The sequence below is a fragment of the Oncorhynchus clarkii genome, chromosome 26, assembly GCF_045791955.1.
Source record: "Oncorhynchus clarkii lewisi isolate Uvic-CL-2024 chromosome 26, UVic_Ocla_1.0, whole genome shotgun sequence".
Classification (NCBI taxonomy): domain Eukaryota; kingdom Metazoa; phylum Chordata; class Actinopteri; order Salmoniformes; family Salmonidae; genus Oncorhynchus; species Oncorhynchus clarkii.
In genome coordinates, this window is record NC_092172.1 from 24,858,639 (window position 1) to 24,880,788 (window position 22,150).

Genomic DNA, 22,150 nt, shown 5'->3' on the forward strand with positions numbered 1-22,150 from the left:
AGCAGTTAATTTTTTCTGCCTTTTGTTTATCCTGAATGACCATGAGGAGCCACCGTCTCGTTGTCTCCACCAGCTTTTATTTGATGGAGAGAGCGAGAGAAGAGAAGAGTGAGAGAGAAAAAAAACCTAGAAGCCTTTCAAATGCAGAGGCAATTCTATAGAGTGCTCGAAATGATGCCCCCAAAGAGGTTTAAAAGACCTTTCACCTCTATTCAAGTATTTGATGACATAGGCAAACACTATGGTATCACAATGGTAAGGAGCTGAACCCAATAAAAGGGGTCAGAGTTCTGAATCCACCCATTCTGCCTGTCCCAATCACTTCTTGCGACTATCAAGCAGAGGCCCAAACAGCTGATGCTAATTAATTCCCATGGTGTCGCTGAAGTCAATTCTCCACAGCAGTTTAGTGGCTGGGGTCATGCAGAGTGGCCCTGACTGAGGGGGGATATAAGCACTCAAACTCCCAGCTTGAATCAACAGCACTTCCTAATCAACTCCCATGTAAAAACGAACATTCACTATTTTACGTAACAGAGATCAGGAGAATACTTGTACTACACACTGGCAGAAACTAAAGTCCAACAGATTCTTATTCCGGGAAATCTGAAATGTAAATGTTGTTGATCAATCATGAATGACTTAGAATGAAAATAAAAATCTGATCACATCACACATTTGAGATATTTCACAGGTTGGTTTATTGGAATACTGCTGTGTACTATATAATGTGATTCAAAACTTTCACAATTTGGTTTGAGAGAATGAGCGCTAGATATTTTAAAAGTCAGGAATAAGATGGCATTGCTTTTCTCTCAGTACTAGTGAGGCTGAGGCCGTGTTGTTGTGGAGGATTTCTCTCCCAAATGAAGCAGTGAGAACCAGCCCCAACTGGATTTACAATGGAGTGGGCAAACTGAAAGGGTTAAACTGCACTTAGTGAGCTAAACCAGGGGTAGAGGGAAAAATAGAGCTCCATTATAGAGCTGGGGGTTACGGCTTCCTTTCAGCCCCACTTCCAAATTACATGTCTACACCCCTGCTTGTCCACTGGTCTGCTTAATGATCATCTGAAACTAACTGCAGTGTGGGAATCCTACACTCTGGTAACTTTACTCTCCTGAGTTTTTTTGTTTGTTTACTGTAAGACTTAAGATTTACTTATGAGGTAAGTAGCTAATTTGAAACATAAAAACAACAAGCAACAAAGCTACAAAGCTAAATCAACATCTAAGGGTAATTTGAATCCAGCATAAAATATTAGTCTCCTGTTATTTGGGGGCAGAAAAAAACAGACACCAGTGAGAGTCCTCTTTGCTGGGGATACCTTGGATTAAGAGATGCTTGGTTTGTAAAACAATTAGACATTTCTGCCAAAGATGATTAAGTTTCATGATTTTTCCCTCTTGTGTGAAAATCAATACATTTAAACAGCTATGGGCAGTCTTTATTCTTAAAATGCTCTAAGAACCAGAATGGATCAAACAACATCCTTCCCCCACTCAATCCCCTCCATCCTCACCCACTCAACCCCCTCCATCCTCACCCACTCAACCTCAATAAGGACAGGGGTTATGAGAGGAGAGCTCTGGATCAAGACAGAGGCAGGCTAGAACAGCTTTGAGAGGTCGGTCTACAATAGTCTTCAGACCCCTTAAATATGGTGGCTTGGGTCAGATTCAAACAGGGGCTCTAGAGGTAGAAGATCAATCATGGACAGAAAACTGACCGTCTTCTACTGACCACACTGAGACAGACATGCAGAATGCAGCAGCAGGCAGTAGGCTTACTATGCTTACTGTAAGGCCCTGAACTGGGGGCACTCAGCTCTCTGCTCCCCTCCCCTCCGCCAGAGAAAACACATGCCAGCCTCCTTTCCACTGCTGATGTTGACAAGGTGCCATTAAAGCTAATGGAATTTTCCTCCATTATGGCTGTAAAACGAAATAGGACCAGCGGCAACAACAGCAAAAGCTAGTGGCCGCCATCACACCTTCTGTTGCACTTTATCCCACGGAGATGCTGGAAGATGTCCTCGCTCTGCAAGCCAGCCAACAACAGGCTCTCTTTTCTCCGCATACCAGCTCATTACAGCATGTCTGCACCCAAATATGGCAGTCATCTGGCCGACACCTGCTCCAAATCCAATCATTAAACCAACCTGTCTAAATATATCTTGCTGGCATGGCTATGACTATGAGCTGCTCTGTGTGGGAGCCAGGACTAGACTCCAGGGGTGTCTCAGATACAGGCAGAAACAGATACAGGTAGATGCTCAAGATGCTACTAATTTTATACATACATATATACCTATATCTTATGATACTCAGAACACTCAAGATGCTCACTCACCACACTTCCTGTCCACCAGGACTTGTCCTTTCCCACAGTGTTCCGGCAGGTCCACCGGCCACGCCAGCCTCTTGGCCAGCTCGTAGTTAGAGCCAGCGAAGTGGAGGTGGAACTGCTCCCGGTGGATGGACTTCCTCAGGGTACGGATAGTCTTCCTCAATTTCTTCTCTGAGCGCCGGCGCACACAGCCCAGGTCACAGCTCTCTGCTGAGAGAAACACCAGATACCAAAACTGTACTCGCAACGCAATGAGACCACAATACACACTCAAACAAAACCACACAAACATACCAGTACTAAAAGACACACATACTTCTGTACATATCCATTCCAACACACAGACACCATGACACCTAATCATTTGCTCCCTCAGAATACAAGGGAAACCTCCAAACCTACACCTTCCCCAAAGATCCCACCACCTCAAAACGCCACATCAAAACAGGAGATACTTAAACATGTTTGGCTTGTAAAGTGATGAAAAATCAAGAGCAGAGAGAGAAACAGGAAGCAGAGTGTCAGCCAGAGGACTGTGGTCACAGCAGGGCAGGGCAGAGAGACCAACCTGTTACCTCCTCTAGGTTCACATCCAACTCAAACTCAGCTGTGATGGAAGAGCCCTCCTCCTCGTAACCCGCCTTCCTGCCGTGGCGGCTCCGCATCCGGGGGCCAGACGAGCTGCAGCGCAAGCGCACATAGCTGAACTGGACATTCTCCGTGAAGGGGGACCTGCTGTCTGTGGACACGACCAGCCACACAGGACATGGACACGCACACACACATGCATGCACGGAGACAAACACACACACACATGCATGCACGGAGACAAACACACACACACACACACACGCATGCACAGAGATAATCACACATGTTACTGAATAACTATATGGTCCACAACTGTAGCAGGATAAAACTTAGCTGCAATGTCATAACACTTCAATCTAAGGAGATTATATCCTTTGTGTTTTTTTTACCTTTATTTAACTAGGCAAGTCAGTTAAGAACAAATTCTTATTTTACAATGACGGCCTACCCTGGCCAAATCCTCCCCTAACCTGGACAACGCTGGACCAATTGTGCACCGCCATTTCGGACTCCCGATCACGGCTGGTTGTGATACAGCCAGGGATCGAACAAGGGTCTGTAGTGACGCCTCTAGCACTGAGATCCAGAGCCTTAGACCGCTGTGCCACTCGGGAGCCAAGTACTGATGTTCAAGTACTGATGTTTCTAATCATTCTTTAAAAAGCAGTGACTTCTCTGTGTATCCGGTTAAACATGCACTCTTTTCCTCCTGCTCTTTTTGTTGCCTTTGGACAGGGGGGTAACGAGAGGAGAGTGGGAAAAGCTCCCTTTTTATTTGAACACCATGGTGAAAGAAATGCATCCAACAATCGGAACTGCGTTTGGTTGATGGCTAGGTAGGGCCCAACTGAAAGGCATGCTATAGCTAAATACATTTTCCCCTGTCACTGCCAGACAATGTGCAGTGCTGAGACAATAAAAACATTTCAGACTGCACCCCCCACGTATTTCTTTCATATTTAGCTCACTCTCCGTTTACTTTCATCTAAGCAGCCTCGGGGTCAGGTTCCTGTTATCAAGTTTGTTGCATGATATGTAGGCAGTGCCAGGTTAATCTGCATTGTTTTAATGAATGAGGAGCTGTTGGACTAGTTAGAAACCTCTGTACCTGAGTGAGCTGCGTTCAGGCTCTCCTTCAGTCTCTCTTGACTACGTTTCAAGTTGCACATTCCTGTGCCAGACTTAAAAGTGGCTGTGGTCTTAATTCGCAGGACACTTGACATTTCTGGTCCTACGGTACAAAGGAAATAATAGCAAATTGTTAACCTTTGATAAAAATGAAAAATCCCTTGACTTCCATATGTCTGTAAATGAAAATGCGAATACTGAAGACTTGATTTGGTATGACGTTGTTTTGTCTTTATATGTTGTGTTTCTGGTTGTTTAGGTCAGGCTGGAGTGACAGAGGCTGATGCAGATCTGTGATGGTGTGTACTTGCCCAAGCAATACGAGCCACTTCCATTCCTTTGTGCTCCAGCCAAGCAGGGCAGAGGCATTCCACAGGTCACTGTATAAGAATCCTCCGTCCCTGTAAACGCACACAGAGGCATGAGACAGGTCACTGTATAAGAATCCTCTGTCCCTGTAAACGCACACAGGGGCATGAGACAGGTCACTGTATAAGAATCCTCCGTCCCTGTAAACGCACACAGGGGCATGAGACAGGTCACTGTATAAGAATCCTCCGTCCCTGTAAACGCACACAGGGGCATGAGACAGGTCACTGTATAAGAATCCTCCGTCCCTGTAAACGCACACAGGGGCATGAGACAGGTCACCAAAGACAAAAGGCAGAGCCACAAAAGGCCTGGTTGCCAAAAACAAACAGACGGGTGCTGGAACATGAGACAGCGCTGCTCTGCAGACTGATAGTAGTAGTAACTCAATTTCTGTCCCAAATTGTACCCTATTTCCTGTATAGGGCACTACCCTTGACCAGAGCCCACATAGTAGGGTAGGGTGCCATTTTGGATGCAAGCCAATAGTAGTAGTAGTAGTAACTGATAACTCACCACTGGTGATGTGGACCTGGGACTGGCAGGTCAGGTAGCAGCGGTCACCTCCCTCCTGCCTGCTGCAGTTTAAGGTCGATTTAGAGGGGGGCTTTGTTGCTGGGAAACCCTCTGCCTCTAGATGGAAACCATAACAAACTCACAGGTGAAGAGCAGACTTGGACCGTGGTAGACAGACAGACAGACAGACAGACAGACAGACAGACAGACAGAGGAGGGTAGAAGTTGTGAGAAATTGTGGGAACAGAGTGAAACCTATCCAAGGAGACAAGAAGACAATGGGAACAGCAGCAATTGCCTTAATTCTGTTTTTGTCCTCAGTTTACAACCAAAGACCAGAGAGAAAGACAGAGCAGTAAAGACAAAGAGAAGAAAATAACTCAAAAGTATCTCCTGTTTTAGTCCCCAAAAGTTTCACAACATACATGTGGTATACAACCACTGATTTTATGTCAAACACTCCCTATGGGACAACTCAGGGAGTACCCACCCCAAACCTTCTAGAGCCCCCCAGGCCTGAAGGGGCACTGTCTTACCGATACAGTCTTTTTTGTTCCAGTGCAGCTTATAACCAGGGTGGCAGTGGCACTCAAACCCACCCATGGTGTTCTCACAACCCTGCTCACAACCTCCGTTGTTCACACTGCACTCATTTATGTCTGAGAAGAAAGCAGGGAAAACATCCATGTTATTCGCAGCATCTCTCACCTCACCTCATTCACAAAGCATCCATTATTTTTTCTGCAAAAACTACTAAAACACCACAATGAACTATTCAGAAGGGTGTGAAATGTTGTAGATGGTACCAAAGCCCTTTCACCATAGGCATAATACCCTATACACATTAGTTTATAGAAAACCCAAACATGAACTATTCAGAATGGTGTCAAAGCCCTTTCCCCATACCATAAGTATAATACCCCATAAGCATTAGTTTTATAGTCTTACCTCCACAGTGGGCCAGTCCATACAGGGTGTACCCTTTGTTGCAAACACACTCAAAACCACCAGGGGAGTTCACACACGTGTGACCACATGTCCTTTCGAAATAACACTCGTCTATATCTGTCATTAAAAGCAGAGGGATATTCTTTTTCAATTCAAGGTAGTAGAAATTGGAGTTTTAAATGGTACAGCATGGTATCACTAGGTGATGAATTGTGGCATTGTCTTTTGATAGTTAATGGTAGAGACAGCAGCATCTTAATGACAGGTTGTATCAGAGGGATGAAATCAGTTTGTACTAAACGTTAAGCTTTAAACTAGCACATGTTAAGGATCTTCAGAGGAATCCTTCAAGTCAATACTGGCAAACCGTTCAGCCTCCCACCCTCTCTGTCTTATCTTCCAGCAGCACCTACACAGAACAACAGCTCAGTATACTGTGCTGTCCCAGCCCCTTCCCCAGATGTAGGGCAGACAGGCAGGAGAGTGAAGAGAAGAGGCCTACCCTGGAAGGAGAGTGAAGGGAAGAGGCCTACCCTGGCAGGAGAGTGAAGAGAAGAGGCCTACCCTGGCAGGAGAGTGAAGAGAAGAGGCCTACCCTGAAAGGAGAGTGAAGAGAAGCGGCCTACCCTGAAAGGAGAGTGAAGAGAAGAGGCCTACCCTGACAGGAGAGTGAAGAGAATAGGCCTACCCTGACAGGAGCGTGAAGAGAAGAGGTCTACCCTGACAGGAGAATGAAGAGAAGAGACCTACCCTGACAGGAGAGTGAAGAGAAGAGGCCTACCCTGACAGGAGAGTGAAGAGAATAGGCCTACCCTGACAGGAGAGTGAAGAGAAGAGGCCTACCCTGACAGGAGAGTGAAGAGAAGAGACCTACCCTGACAGAAGAGTGAAGAGAAGAGGCCTACCCTGACAGGAGAGTGAAGAGAAGAGGCCTACCCTGACAGGAGAGTGAAGAGAAGAGACCTACCCTGACAGGAGAGTGAAGAGAAGAGGCCTACCCTGACAGGAGAGTGAAGAGAAGAGACCTACCCTGACAGGAGCGTGAAGAGAAGAGACCTACCCTGACAGGAGAGTGAAGAGAAGAGGCCTACCCTGACAAGAGAAGACGCCTACCCTGACAGGAGAGTGAAGAGAATAGGCCTACCCTGACAGGAGCGTGAAGAGAAGAGGCCTACCCTGACAGGAGAGTGAAGAGAAGAGGCCTACCCTGACAGGAGAGTGAAGAGAATAGGCCTACCCTGACAGGAGCATGAAGAGAAGAGGCCTACCCTGACAGAAGAGTGAAGAGAAGAGACCTACCCTGACAGAAGAGTGAAGAGAAGAAGCCTACCCTGACAGGAGAGTGAAGAGAAGAGGCCTACCCTGACAGGAGAGTGAAGAGAAGAGACCTACCCTGACAGGAGCGTGAAGAGAATAGGCCTACCCTGACAGGAGCGTGAAAAGAAGAGGCCTACCCTGTTGGAGAGTGAAGAGAAGAGGCCTACCCTGACAGGAGCGCTCGTCAGTAAGCAGCTTGAAGCCCTTCCAGCAGTTACACTCAAAGCTGCCGATGGTGTTCCTGCAGAAGTGGTCGCAACCGCCGTTGTGCAGCTCACACTCATTATTGTCTGTGAGAGGCAAATTATAAAACTGTTATTATTCAGACAGACATACAGACAGACTCTCCATATATATTTTGACAGAGAAGCCATTTTTTATGTCTCTATACTTAGGAGACGGTACATAATGTCAGCTTTTATTTGAGGGTATTTCGATACATATCTGTTTTACCGTTTAGAAATGAAAGCTCTTATGTATCTAGTCCCCCCATTTAAATAAGTCATAAGTATATCACTTTTAGTGTGTTAAAGTTGTCAAAAGGTTAGCATTTGGTCTCATATTCCTTGCACGCAATGACTACATCAAGTCTTGCAGTTTGTTTTGGTTGTGTTTTAGGTTATGTTTAGGTTGTGTTTTAGGTTATGTTTTGGTTGTGCTTTAGGTTATGTTTTGGTTGTGTTTTGGTTGTGCTTTAGGTTATGTTTTGGTTGTGTTTTAGGTTATGTTTTGGTTGTGTTTTAGGTTATGTTTTGGTTGTGTTTTGGTTGTGCTTTAGGTTATGTTTTGGTTGTGTTTTAGGTTGTGTTTTGGTTGTGTTTTAGGTTATGTTTTGGTTGTGTTTTAGGTTATGTTTTAGGTTATGTTTTGGTTGTGTTTTGGTTGTGCTTTAGGTTGTGTTTTGGTTGTGTTTTAGGTTATGTTTTGGTTGTGTTTTAGGTTGTGTTTTGGTTGTGTTTTAGGTTATGTTTTGGTTGTGTTTTAGGTTATGTTTTAGGTTATGTTTTAGGTTGTGTTTTGGTTGTGCTTTAGGTTATGTTTTGGTTGTGTTTTAGGTTATGTTTTGGTTGTGTTTTAGGTTATGTTTTGGTTGTGTTTTAGGTTGTGTTTTGGTTGTGTTTTAGGTTATGTTTTGGTTGTGTTTTAGGTTATGTTTTAGGTTATGTTTTGGTTGTGTTTTGGTTGTGCTTTAGGTTGTGTTTTGGTTGTGTTTTAGGTTATGTTTTGGTTGTGTTTTAGGTTGTGTTTTGGTTGTGTTTTAGGTTATGTTTTGGTTGTGTTTTAGGTTATGTTTTAGGTTATGTTTTAGGTTGTGTTTTGGTTGTGCTTTAGGTTATGTTTTGGTTGTGTTTTAGGTTATGTTTTGGTTGTGTTTTAGGTTGTGTTTTGGTTGTGCTTTAGGTTATGTTTTGGTTGTGTTTTAGGTTGTGTTTTGGTTGTGCTTTAGGTTATGTTTTGGTTGTGTTTTAGGTTATGTTTTGGTTGTGTTTTAGGTTATGTTTTGGTTGTGCTTTAGGTTATGTTTTGGTTGTGTTTTAGGTTATGTTTTGGTTGTGCTTTAGGTTATGTTTTGGTTGTGCTTTAGGTTATGTTTTGGTTGTGTTTTAGGTTATGTTTTGGTTGTGTTTTGGTTGTGTTTTAGGTTATGTTTTGGTTGTGCTTTAGGTTATGTTTTGGTTGTGTTTTAGGTTATGTTTTGAATGTGCTTTAGGTTATGTTTTGGTTGTGCTTTAGGTTATGTTTTGGTTGTGCTTTAGGTTATGTTTTGGTTGTGTTTTAGGTTATGTTTTGGTTGTGTTTTAGGTTATGTTTTGGTTGTGCTTTAGGTTATGTTTTGGTTGTGTTTTAGGTTATGTTTTGGTTGTGCTTTAGGTTATGTTTTGGTTGTGCTTTAGGTTATGTTTTGGTTGTGTTTTGGTTGTGCTTTAGGTTATGTTTTGGTTGTGTTTTAGGTTATGTTTTGGTTGTGTTTTAGGTTATGTTTTGGTTGTGTTTTGGTTGTGCTTTAGGTTATGTTTTGGTTGTGTTTTAGGTTGTGTTTTGGTTATGTTTTGGTTGTGCTTTAGGTTATGTTTTGGTTGTGCTTTAGGTTATGTTTTGGTTGTGTTTTAGGTTATGTTTTGGTTGTGTTTTAGGTTGTGTTTTGGTTGTGCTTTAGGTTATGTTTTGGTTGTGCTTTAGGTTGTGTTTTGGTTGTGTTTTAGGTTATGTTTTGGTTGTGTTTTAGGTTATGTTTTAGGTTATGTTTTGGTTGTGTTTTGGTTGTGCTTTAGGTTGTGTTTTGGTTGTGTTTTAGGTTATGTTTTGGTTGTGTTTTAGGTTGTGTTTTGGTTGTGTTTTAGGTTATGTTTTGGTTGTGTTTTAGGTTATGTTTTAGGTTATGTTTTAGGTTGTGTTTTGGTTGTGCTTTAGGTTATGTTTTGGTTGTGTTTTAGGTTATGTTTTGGTTGTGTTTTAGGTTATGTTTTGGTTGTGTTTTAGGTTGTGTTTTGGTTGTGTTTTAGGTTATGTTTTGGTTGTGTTTTAGGTTATGTTTTGGTTATGTTTTGGTTGTGCTTTAGGTTATGTTTTGGTTGTGCTTTAGGTTATGTTTTGGTTGTGTTTTAGGTTATGTTTTGGTTGTGTTTTAGGTTGTGTTTTGGTTGTGCTTTAGGTTATGTTTTGGTTGTGCTTTAGGTTGTGTTTTGGTTGTGTTTTAGGTTATGTTTTGGTTGTGTTTTAGGTTATGTTTTAGGTTATGTTTTGGTTGTGTTTTGGTTGTGCTTTAGGTTGTGTTTTGGTTGTGTTTTAGGTTATGTTTTGGTTGTGTTTTAGGTTGTGTTTTGGTTGTGTTTTAGGTTATGTTTTGGTTGTGTTTTAGGTTATGTTTTAGGTTATGTTTTAGGTTGTGTTTTGGTTGTGCTTTAGGTTATGTTTTGGTTGTGTTTTAGGTTATGTTTTGGTTGTGTTTTAGGTTATGTTTTGGTTGTGTTTTAGGTTGTGTTTTGGTTGTGTTTTAGGTTATGTTTTGGTTGTGTTTTAGGTTATGTTTTAGGTTATGTTTTGGTTGTGTTTTGGTTGTGCTTTAGGTTGTGTTTTGGTTGTGTTTTAGGTTATGTTTTGGTTGTGTTTTAGGTTGTGTTTTGGTTGTGTTTTAGGTTATGTTTTGGTTGTGTTTTAGGTTATGTTTTAGGTTGTGTTTTGGTTGTGCTTTAGGTTATGTTTTGGTTGTGTTTTAGGTTATGTTTTGGTTGTGTTTTAGGTTGTGTTTTGGTTGTGCTTTAGGTTATGTTTTGGTTGTGTTTTAGGTTGTGTTTTGGTTGTGCTTTAGGTTATGTTTTGGTTGTGTTTTAGGTTATGTTTTGGTTGTGTTTTAGGTTATGTTTTGGTTGTGCTTTAGGTTATGTTTTGGTTGTGTTTTAGGTTATGTTTTGGTTGTGCTTTAGGTTATGTTTTGGTTGTGCTTTAGGTTATGTTTTGGTTGTGTTTTAGGTTATGTTTTGGTTGTGTTTTGGTTGTGTTTTAGGTTATGTTTTGGTTGTGCTTTAGGTTATGTTTTGGTTGTGTTTTAGGTTATGTTTTGAATGTGCTTTAGGTTATGTTTTGGTTGTGCTTTAGGTTATGTTTTGGTTGTGCTTTAGGTTATGTTTTGGTTGTGTTTTAGGTTATGTTTTGGTTGTGTTTTAGGTTATGTTTTGGTTGTGCTTTAGGTTATGTTTTGGTTGTGTTTTAGGTTATGTTTTGGTTGTGCTTTAGGTTATGTTTTGGTTGTGCTTTGGTTGTGCTTTAGGTTATGTTTTGGTTGTGTTTTAGGTTGTGTTTTGGTTATGTTTTGGTTGTGCTTTAGGTTATGTTTTGGTTGTGCTTTAGGTTATGTTTTGGTTGTGTTTTAGGTTATGTTTTGGTTGTGTTTTAGGTTGTGTTTTGGTTGTGCTTTAGGTTATGTTTTGGTTGTGCTTTAGGTTGTGTTTTGGTTGTGTTTTAGGTTATGTTTTGGTTGTGTTTTAGGTTGTGTTTTGGTTGTGTTTTAGGTTATGTTTTGGTTGTGTTTTAGGTTATGTTTTAGGTTATGTTTTAGGTTGTGTTTTGGTTGTGCTTTAGGTTATGTTTTGGTTGTGTTTTAGGTTATGTTTTGGTTGTGCTTTAGGTTATGTTTTGGTTGTGTTTTAGGTTATGTTTTGGTTGTGCTTTAGGTTATGTTTTGGTTGTGCTTTAGGTTATATTTTGGTTGTGCTTTAGGTTATGTTTTGGTTGTGTTTTAGGTTATGTTTTGGTTGTGTTTTTGGTTATGTTTAGGTTGTGCTTTAGGTTATGTTTTGGTTGTGTTTTAGGTTATGTTTTAGGTTGTGTTTTGGTTGTGTTTTAGGTTATGTTTTGGTTGTGTTTTAGGTTATGTTTTAGGTTATGTTTTAGGTTGTGTTTTGGTTGTGCTTTAGGTTATGTTTTGGTTGTGTTTTAGGTTATGTTTTGGTTGTGCTTTAGGTTATGTTTTGGTTGTGTTTTAGGTTATGTTTTGGTTGTGCTTTAGGTTATGTTTTGGTTGTGCTTTAGGTTATATTTTGGTTGTGCTTTAGGTTATGTTTTGGTTGTGTTTTAGGTTATGTTTTGGTTGTGTTTTTGGTTATGTTTAGGTTGTGCTTTAGGTTATGTTTTGGTTGTGTTTTAGGTTATGTTTTAGGTTATGTTTTAGGTTGTGTTTTGGTTGTGCTTTAGGTTATGTTTTGGTTGTGTTTTAGGTTATGTTTTGGTTGTGTTTTAGGTTATGTTTTGGTTGTGTTTTAGGTTGTGTTTTGGTTGTGTTTTAGGTTATGTTTTGGTTGTGTTTTAGGTTATGTTTTAGGTTATGTTTTGGTTGTGTTTTGGTTGTGCTTTAGGTTGTGTTTTGGTTGTGTTTTAGGTTATGTTTTGGTTGTGTTTTAGGTTATGTTTTGGTTGTGCTTTAGGTTATGTTTTGGTTGTGCTTTAGGTTATATTTTGGTTGTGCTTTAGGTTATGTTTTGGTTGTGTTTTAGGTTATGTTTTGGTTGTGTTTTTGGTTATGTTTAGGTTGTGCTTTAGGTTATGTTTTGGTTGTGTTTTAGGTTATGTTTTAGGTTATGTTTTAGGTTGTGTTTTGGTTGTGCTTTAGGTTATGTTTTGGTTGTGTTTTAGGTTATGTTTTGGTTGTGTTTTAGGTTATGTTTTGGTTGTGTTTTAGGTTGTGTTTTGGTTGTGTTTTAGGTTATGTTTTGGTTGTGTTTTAGGTTATGTTTTAGGTTATGTTTTGGTTGTGTTTTGGTTGTGCTTTAGGTTGTGTTTTGGTTGTGTTTTAGGTTATGTTTTGGTTGTGTTTTAGGTTGTGTTTTGGTTGTGTTTTAGGTTATGTTTTGGTTGTGTTTTAGGTTATGTTTTAGGTTATGTTTTAGGTTGTGTTTTGGTTGTGCTTTAGGTTATGTTTTGGTTGTGTTTTAGGTTATGTTTTGGTTGTGTTTTAGGTTGTGTTTTGGTTGTGCTTTAGGTTATGTTTTGGTTGTGTTTTAGGTTGTGTTTTGGTTGTGCTTTAGGTTATGTTTTGGTTGTGTTTTAGGTTATGTTTTGGTTGTGTTTTAGGTTATGTTTTGGTTGTGCTTTAGGTTATGTTTTGGTTGTGTTTTAGGTTATGTTTTGGTTGTGCTTTAGGTTATGTTTTGGTTGTGCTTTAGGTTATGTTTTGGTTGTGTTTTAGGTTATGTTTTGGTTGTGTTTTGGTTGTGTTTTAGGTTATGTTTTGGTTGTGCTTTAGGTTATGTTTTGGTTGTGTTTTAGGTTATGTTTTGAATGTGCTTTAGGTTATGTTTTGGTTGTGCTTTAGGTTATGTTTTGGTTGTGCTTTAGGTTATGTTTTGGTTGTGTTTTAGGTTATGTTTTGGTTGTGTTTTAGGTTATGTTTTGGTTGTGCTTTAGGTTATGTTTTGGTTGTGTTTTAGGTTATGTTTTGGTTGTGCTTTAGGTTATGTTTTGGTTGTGCTTTAGGTTATGTTTTGGTTGTGTTTTGGTTGTGCTTTAGGTTATGTTTTGGTTGTGTTTTAGGTTATGTTTTGGTTGTGTTTTAGGTTATGTTTTGGTTGTGTTTTGGTTGTGCTTTAGGTTATGTTTTGGTTGTGTTTTAGGTTGTGTTTTGGTTATGTTTTGGTTGTGCTTTAGGTTATGTTTTGGTTGTGCTTTAGGTTATGTTTTGGTTGTGTTTTAGGTTATGTTTTGGTTGTGTTTTAGGTTGTGTTTTGGTTGTGCTTTAGGTTATGTTTTGGTTGTGCTTTAGGTTGTGTTTTGGTTGTGTTTTAGGTTATGTTTTGGTTGTGTTTTAGGTTATGTTTTAGGTTATGTTTTGGTTGTGTTTTGGTTGTGCTTTAGGTTGTGTTTTGGTTGTGTTTTAGGTTATGTTTTGGTTGTGTTTTAGGTTGTGTTTTGGTTGTGTTTTAGGTTATGTTTTGGTTGTGTTTTAGGTTATGTTTTGGTTGTGTTTTAGGTTATGTTTTGGTTGTGTTTTAGGTTATGTTTTGGTTGTGCTTTAGGTTATGTTTTGGTTGTGTTTTAGGTTATGTTTTGGTTGTGCTTTAGGTTATGTTTTGGTTGTGCTTTAGGTTATGTTTTGGTTGTGTTTTAGGTTATGTTTTGGTTGTGTTTTGGTTGTGTTTTAGGTTATGTTTTGGTTGTGCTTTAGGTTATGTTTTGGTTGTGTTTTAGGTTATGTTTTGAATGTGCTTTAGGTTATGTTTTGGTTGTGCTTTAGGTTATGTTTTGGTTGTGCTTTAGGTTATGTTTTGGTTGTGTTTTAGGTTATGTTTTGGTTGTGTTTTAGGTTATGTTTTGGTTGTGCTTTAGGTTATGTTTTGGTTGTGTTTTAGGTTATGTTTTGGTTGTGCTTTAGGTTATGTTTTGGTTGTGCTTTAGGTTATGTTTTGGTTGTGTTTTGGTTGTGCTTTAGGTTATGTTTTGGTTGTGTTTTAGGTTATGTTTTGGTTGTGTTTTAGGTTATGTTTTGGTTGTGTTTTGGTTGTGCTTTAGGTTATGTTTTGGTTGTGTTTTAGGTTGTGTTTTGGTTATGTTTTGGTTGTGCTTTAGGTTATGTTTTGGTTGTGCTTTAGGTTATGTTTTGGTTGTGTTTTAGGTTATGTTTTGGTTGTGTTTTAGGTTGTGTTTTGGTTGTGCTTTAGGTTATGTTTTGGTTGTGCTTTAGGTTGTGTTTTGGTTGTGTTTTAGGTTATGTTTTGGTTGTGTTTTAGGTTATGTTTTAGGTTATGTTTTGGTTGTGTTTTGGTTGTGCTTTAGGTTGTGTTTTGGTTGTGTTTTAGGTTATGTTTTGGTTGTGTTTTAGGTTGTGTTTTGGTTGTGTTTTAGGTTATGTTTTGGTTGTGTTTTAGGTTATGTTTTAGGTTATGTTTTAGGTTGTGTTTTGGTTGTGCTTTAGGTTATGTTTTGGTTGTGTTTTAGGTTATGTTTTGGTTGTGTTTTAGGTTATGTTTTGGTTGTGTTTTAGGTTGTGTTTTGGTTGTGTTTTAGGTTATGTTTTGGTTGTGTTTTAGGTTATGTTTTAGGTTATGTTTTGGTTGTGTTTTGGTTGTGCTTTAGGTTGTGTTTTGGTTGTGTTTTAGGTTATGTTTTGGTTGTGTTTTAGGTTGTGTTTTGGTTGTGTTTTAGGTTATGTTTTGGTTGTGTTTTAGGTTATGTTTTAGGTTATGTTTTAGGTTGTGTTTTGGTTGTGCTTTAGGTTATGTTTTGGTTGTGTTTTAGGTTATGTTTTGGTTGTGTTTTAGGTTGTGTTTTGGTTGTGCTTTAGGTTATGTTTTGGTTGTGTTTTAGGTTGTGTTTTGGTTGTGCTTTAGGTTATGTTTTGGTTGTGTTTTAGGTTATGTTTTGGTTGTGTTTTAGGTTATGTTTTGGTTGTGCTTTAGGTTATGTTTTGGTTGTGTTTTAGGTTATGTTTTGGTTGTGCTTTAGGTTATGTTTTGGTTGTGCTTTAGGTTATGTTTTGGTTGTGTTTTAGGTTATGTTTTGGTTGTGTTTTGGTTGTGTTTTAGGTTATGTTTTGGTTGTGCTTTAGGTTATGTTTTGGTTGTGTTTTAGGTTATGTTTTGAATGTGCTTTAGGTTATGTTTTGGTTGTGCTTTAGGTTATGTTTTGGTTGTGCTTTAGGTTATGTTTTGGTTGTGTTTTAGGTTATGTTTTGGTTGTGTTTTAGGTTATGTTTTGGTTGTGCTTTAGGTTATGTTTTGGTTGTGTTTTAGGTTATGTTTTGGTTGTGCTTTAGGTTATGTTTTGGTTGTGCTTTAGGTTATGTTTTGGTTGTGTTTTGGTTGTGCTTTAGGTTATGTTTTGGTTGTGTTTTAGGTTATGTTTTGGTTGTGTTTTAGGTTATGTTTTGGTTGTGTTTTGGTTGTGCTTTAGGTTATGTTTTGGTTGTGTTTTAGGTTGTGTTTTGGTTATGTTTTGGTTGTGCTTTAGGTTATGTTTTGGTTGTGCTTTAGGTTATGTTTTGGTTGTGTTTTAGGTTATGTTTTGGTTGTGTTTTAGGTTGTGTTTTGGTTGTGCTTTAGGTTATGTTTTGGTTGTGCTTTAGGTTGTGTTTTGGTTGTGTTTTAGGTTATGTTTTGGTTGTGTTTTAGGTTGTGTTTTGGTTGTGTTTTAGGTTATGTTTTGGTTGTGTTTTAGGTTATGTTTTAGGTTATGTTTTAGGTTGTGTTTTGGTTGTGCTTTAGGTTATGTTTTGGTTGTGTTTTAGGTTATGTTTTGGTTGTGCTTTAGGTTATGTTTTGGTTGTGTTTTAGGTTATGTTTTGGTTGTGCTTTAGGTTATGTTTTGGTTGTGCTTTAGGTTATATTTTGGTTGTGCTTTAGGTTATGTTTTGGTTGTGTTTTAGGTTATGTTTTGGTTGTGTTTTAGGTTATGTTTTGGTTGTGCTTTAGGTTGTGTTTTGGTTGTGTTTTAGGTTATGTTTTGGTTGTGTTTTAGGTTGTGTTTTGGTTGTGTTTTAGGTTATGTTTTGGTTGTGTTTTAGGTTATGTTTTAGGTTATGTTTTAGGTTGTGTTTTGGTTGTGCTTTAGGTTATGTTTTGGTTGTGTTTTAGGTTATGTTTTGGTTGTGCTTTAGGTTATGTTTTGGTTGTGTTTTAGGTTATGTTTTGGTTGTGCTTTAGGTTATGTTTTGGTTGTGCTTTAGGTTATATTTTGGTTGTGCTTTAGGTTATGTTTTGGTTGTGTTTTAGGTTATGTTTAGGTTGTGCTTTAGGTTATGTTTTGGTTGTGTTTTAGGTTATGTTTTAGGTTATGTTTTAGGTTATGTTTTGGTTGTGTTTTAGGTTATGTTTTAGGTTATGTTTTAGGTTGTGTTTTGGTTGTGTTTTAGGTTATGTTTTGGTTGTGTTTTAGGTTATGTTTTAGGTTATGTTTTAGGTTGTGTTTTGGTTGTGCTTTAGGTTATGTTTTGGTTGTGTTTTAGGTTATGTTTTGGTTGTGCTTTAGGTTATGTTTTGGTTGTGTTTTAGGTTATGTTTTGGTTGTGCTTTAGGTTATGTTTTGGTTGTGCTTTAGGTTATATTTTGGTTGTGCTTTAGGTTATGTTTTGGTTGTGTTTTAGGTTATGTTTTGGTTGTGTTTTTGGTTATGTTTAGGTTGTGCTTTAGGTTATGTTTTGGTTGTGTTTTAGGTTATGTTTTAGGTTATGTTTTAGGTTATGTTTTGGTTGTGTTTTAGGTTATGTTTTAGGTTATGTTTTAGGTTATGTTTTGGTTGTGTTTTAGGTTGTGTTTTGGTTGTGTTTTAGGTTATGTTTTGGTTGTGTTTTAGGTTATGTTTTGGTTGTGTTTTAGGTTATGTTTTGGTTGTGTTTTAGGTTATGTTTTGGTTGTGTTTTAGGTTATGTTTTGGTTGTGTTTTAGGTTATGTTTTGCCCAATAGGAACCGAATGGTGAATAATATCTTCTGCCATTTTGGAGTCACTTTTAATGTAAGTAAGAATAGAAGACGTTTCTGAACACTTCTACATTCATGTGGATACTACCACGATTATGGATGATTAGGGGTGAGAAGAGTGAGTGAGAAGAGTGAGTGAGAAGAGTGAGAAGGTTACAGAGGCAGAAAGAACGATCTCACTCATCGTTATTCATGATTCTTTCATGATTTTTCTTAATCATGGCATTAACAGGATTCATTTAGTATTCAGAAACTTCTTATTTACTCACTTAGAAAGAAAAGTACTCCAGTCATCATTCAACCATTCAGTTCCTGTTGGGCAAAACATAACCTAAAACACAACCAAAAGAAACTGCAAACGCATCCAACCAGTTTGTAAAGTCACAAGCTTGATGTAGTCATTGCGTGCAAGGAATATGGGACCAAGTACTAAACTTTTGACTATTTTTATACACTGTAAGTGTATTCGTCCAAATTCTTCACATGGAGGGCATTTGTTACATAAACCTGACATTCTGTACTGTAGCCTCATATGAAACATTTGATCTCAAAACTAAAATGCTGGAGTATCGAGCCAAATGGAAAATGTTAGCTTCACTGTCCAAATACCTATGGAGGGGAGATGTGAAGCTTGTTAAATAAAAGTACATTGAACTGAATAATAAGAGATGGAGATGAAGATGGCCTGCCTCCAAAATGGCACCTATTCCCTATAAAGTGCATTACTTTTGACCAGAGCCCTATGGGCCCAGGTCAAAAGTAGTGCACTAAATAGGGAATAGAGTGCCATTTGTAACTCAGACATAGAGATGGAGTTGAGGTTCTTGGTGGACGGCTGGTCTGACCTTTGCACGTCTTCCCGTCAGGCTGCAGAGTGAAGCCCACAGGGCAGCTGCAGCGTACCCCCGTGGATGTGTCCTTACACGTGGAGTCACACCCCCCGTTATTTACCGCACAGTTCTCTGAAAGGCCAGCGTGAATACATTCAATGTCAACATGCTGCTGCTGTGTACTATACTGAATGAAGGGTTATAAAATGCCTATACATTATGTACTGTCGTTATAGAGCTATTGCCAAAGTCTGGTTTTTAACCCTACCAACAGACATTGAGTAGACAACAGCAGTAGTCCTAGACACTGAGCTAGCAACCCAGTCACATACATACAGTCAATACAGTGTTTTACTAGGTGTGAACATTGACACAGCACACCATGACTGACAGTGCTATACATTGGGCAACCCAACGCCATCCCCATCCTAAACGGAAGGAAAACATGTGAAATGTACCACACTGTCACAAAAGCATATTTTTCAGGGGAGGAATCGGCGGTGAGAAAGTGAGGGTCCATAGTCATTTCACAGTTTGCTCTAAAGCCTGTGGAATGCCTTGGTTTACTGGGCCTTGCTCTTCTCCCCTTTGAAAAACACCTCTGGCTGATTCCTGGCAGCATAACCCATGGTAACTAAAGTCATTCAAATAGTCCAACTGACAGAATTCTCTCAGTCAGTGGCTGAGTCTGTTTGGTTTTGTTATTTTAGTGTTGTAAAAGTATCAATGGGTAATAACAGTGGAATTTGTGCAATTATACAATTATTACCCATGAGCAGTCTGCGCTTGACACGTTTGTCCACCTCAGTGAAGGACGTGGCGTTGTGATCAGAGCTCTCAGTAGTTGTCTCGTCCCGCTCTGTAATACAGACAGTGGGTGACGTGAGTAACAGTCAGTAACCTAACCAACAGAATACATGTAGATAGATACATACACAGTGTTTTAGTCTAACTAAAATAAACACAAGTCAACATTTAAGAAAATGGTTTGCACCAAGTTGCCTCCTGTTCTGTTCTGTCTGCTGATGCACAGTAGTTGAATTGACCAGTGCACACCTTGGTGGTCTGTAAGTGTAGTCTACCTCCCCTGGATGTTGTTCTGTGTTCCTCTCTGGAACCAGAAGCATGTTGACACCTAAGACATGCAGTTTGGCTGTCTATGCGTGTGTCAGATAAGACAGGAGATGGAACTGTGAGATGGAGCTGAACACAACTCAGTGGTAATCCTGGACCCCACACACACAGTAGCGCCGCGGGAGAAACAGATACTACCCACAGGCCTACTGTACGTCTCCTTCCTATCTGACGGCTGATGCTTATCATATCCACCATGTGCAAATGGAAGAAATACACACTCGCTATCAGGAGAGATGGCAAGCTCCTCAAAAGGATTGCCATTTCATCCACAGGCTCAAGATGTGATCCTTTAAATAGGTGAGTTTCAGTGGGGGAGAGTAACAAAAAGGAGAATGAAGAAGTGTACAGATGGAAATATCTAGAAGGATCCAGTCCATTTCACCATTGTTGACTAGGTAATCTGGTTTGCCATATGTGAAGATGCCAGATAAGTACCAAATCAAATCAAATCAAATGTATTTATAAAGCCCTTCTTACATCAGCTGTCACAAAGTGCTGTACAGAAACCCAGCCTAAAACCCGAAAACAGCAAGCAATACAATGCAGGTGTAGAAGCACGGTGTATGTAAGTAGGCCTGGATGTGGTTGGTCAGCACTTACCTACACAGGACCTGCCGTCAGGGTGCAGGGTGTACCTCACATGACACCTGCAGATGGGCCCCTGCTCCATGTCCTCGCAGGTGTGCTGGCAGCCCCCGTTACCATGGTTACAAGTCACTAGGCCAATGACACAAAACTTGGGTCACTTCCAAAGTTCAACTCATGTATTATCTAAACAATACTCTTGGTTGAGCTGGCTATATGATAAATCACAAAACTTCACACATACAGATGCAGCCTCTTTGGTTCTTGGCCAGCTCAAATCCTGGGCGGCACTCGCAGGCCACTCCTCCCTTGGGTGTCTCCTTGCAGATGTGAGCACAGCCATGCTCCTTATTCATACAGCTAAGGCCCTCTGGGAAAGAAAGGTAACGCTTTACATTAGGTTGCTCCTATACCTGTGTAATAACACTGTAATTACACTACTCACAACAGTGTATTCACATGTTGTTACATATCGTACATGGTAATGAAATATAGAGGCAAAACAACTGACACTGCACAACACCAATGATGTCTGATGATAGATTATTGAAGCCCCCTGACTAGAAATCTGCCACAACCCTTTGGGGCATGGCCCAACAATAACACTTCCTAGAGAGGTGTACCTGTGGATGTATTTCAAGGCCTACCTTCAAACTCAGTGCCTCTTTGCTTAACATCATGGGAAAATCAAAAGAAATCAGCCAAGACCTCAGAAAAAAATTGTAGACCTCCACAAGTCAGGTTCATCCTTGGGAGCAATTTCTAAACACCTGAAGGTACCACCTTCATCGATACAAACAATAGTACGCAAGTATAAACACAATGGGACCACACAGCCGTCATACCGCTCAGGAAAGAGACGCGTTCTGTCTCCTAGAGATGAACGTACTTTGGTGCGAAAAGTGAAAATCAATCCCAGAACAACATCAAAGGACCTTGTGAAGATGCTGGAGGAAACAGGTACAAAGGTATCTATATCCACAGTAAAACGAGTCCTAAATCGACATAACCTGAAAGGCCGCTCAGCAAGGAAGAAGCCACTGCTCAAAAACTGTCATAAAAAAGCCAGACTACGATTTGCAACTGCACATGAGGACAAAGATCATACTTTTTGGAGAAATATCCTCTATTCTGATGAAACAAAAATAGAACTGTTTGGTCATAATGACCATCATTATGTTTGGAGAAAAAAGGGGGATGCTTGCAAGCCGAAGAACACCATCCCAACCATGAAGCATTGGGGTGGAGGCATCATATTGTGGGGGTGCTTTGCCACAGAAGGGACTGGTACACTTCACAAAATAGATGGCATCATGAGGGCGGAAAAGTATGTGGATATATTGAAGCAACATCTCAAGACATCAGTCAGGAAGTTAAAGCTTGGTCCAAATGGGTCTTCCAAATGGACAATGACCCCAAGACTACTTCCAAAGTTGTGGCAAAATGGCTTAAGGACAACAAAGTCAAGGTATTGAAGTGGCCATCACAAATTCCTGACCTCAATCCAATAGAACATTTGTGGGCAGAACTGAAAAAGTGTGTGTGAGAAAGGAGGCCTACAAACCCGACTCAATTACACCAGCTCTGTCAGGAGGAATGGGTCAAAAATCACCCAACATATTGTGGGAAGCTTGTGGAAGACTACCCAAAATGTTTGACCCAAGTTAAACAACTTAATGGCAATGCTACCAAATACTAATTGAGTCTATGTAAACTTCTGACCCACTGGGAATGTGAAAAGCTGAAATAAATAATTCTCTCTACTATTATTCTGACATCTCACATTCTTAAAATAAATTGTTGATCCTAACTGACCTAAGACAAGGAATTGTTACTAGGATTAAATGTCAGGAATTGTGAGTTGCAAATCATAGCTTTCACCTGGATCATAGAATTCACCTGGATCATAGGATTCACCTGGTATGTCATGGAAAGAGCAGATATCCATAATGTTCTGTACACTCAGTGTGTATGGGAGTCAGAATCACACTATTATCTTCTATCCTAATACCATCATTGGCCTTTTCCCAGGTCACTGTAGAGAGCAGCTCCTTTATTCTTATGCTGCAACGGCTGAGTGGATGTGCTGGTAGGATTAGTAACTTTTCCAAGGGAAACCCAATGTAGTGAAAAACCTTTGGATCTCTTCATTGAATTTAGTGAGAATAAAACAACAATACTTGTGAGAGCTTTATTCTAATGTAAGACACAGGCCACAAAAGCCCAAGTGTTGCAGTTATTAACTTGTTTTGTTCTCTGGGACACGGGGCTCCTTTTCCCACAGCATGGGCCCTTTGGAGCCCAACTGCTCTAGATAATGCCCCAGAGAGGGGACCGATTTAACAGCTGTCATCCCTCATTGTGCTGTCAATCACACTCTTGTATGTGAACATTCGAGAATTAGCTCCATTATTCTCTGTCGTGCCCCTGACACGGCTTAGTAGTCTACCTTAACACAAAAAATATACACACAC

The 22,150-nt window shown here is 39.7% G+C and overlaps 1 protein-coding gene across 1 annotated transcript in view; it reads right to left on the minus strand.

The window, feature by feature from the left end:
- The window catches only part of LOC139384660 (signal peptide, CUB and EGF-like domain-containing protein 2), a 29,207-nt gene that overhangs the window by 5,102 nt on the left and 1,955 nt on the right, over nucleotides 1–22,150 (minus strand). Inside the window, exons 4-15 of the mRNA XM_071129477.1 lie at nucleotides 19,921–20,046; nucleotides 19,692–19,808; nucleotides 18,724–18,813; nucleotides 17,970–18,086; nucleotides 7,386–7,508; nucleotides 5,902–6,018; nucleotides 5,490–5,612; nucleotides 4,954–5,070; nucleotides 4,376–4,469; nucleotides 4,049–4,155; nucleotides 2,918–3,088; nucleotides 2,353–2,559 (exon numbers count right to left, since the gene is read on the minus strand). Of these exons, the coding sequence (XP_070985578.1) occupies nucleotides 2,353–2,559; nucleotides 2,918–3,088; nucleotides 4,049–4,155; nucleotides 4,376–4,469; nucleotides 4,954–5,070; nucleotides 5,490–5,612; nucleotides 5,902–6,018; nucleotides 7,386–7,508; nucleotides 17,970–18,086; nucleotides 18,724–18,813; nucleotides 19,692–19,808; nucleotides 19,921–20,046 (1,509 nt within the window). The remainder of the gene's footprint in view (nucleotides 1–2,352; nucleotides 2,560–2,917; nucleotides 3,089–4,048; nucleotides 4,156–4,375; nucleotides 4,470–4,953; nucleotides 5,071–5,489; nucleotides 5,613–5,901; nucleotides 6,019–7,385; nucleotides 7,509–17,969; nucleotides 18,087–18,723; nucleotides 18,814–19,691; nucleotides 19,809–19,920; nucleotides 20,047–22,150) is intronic.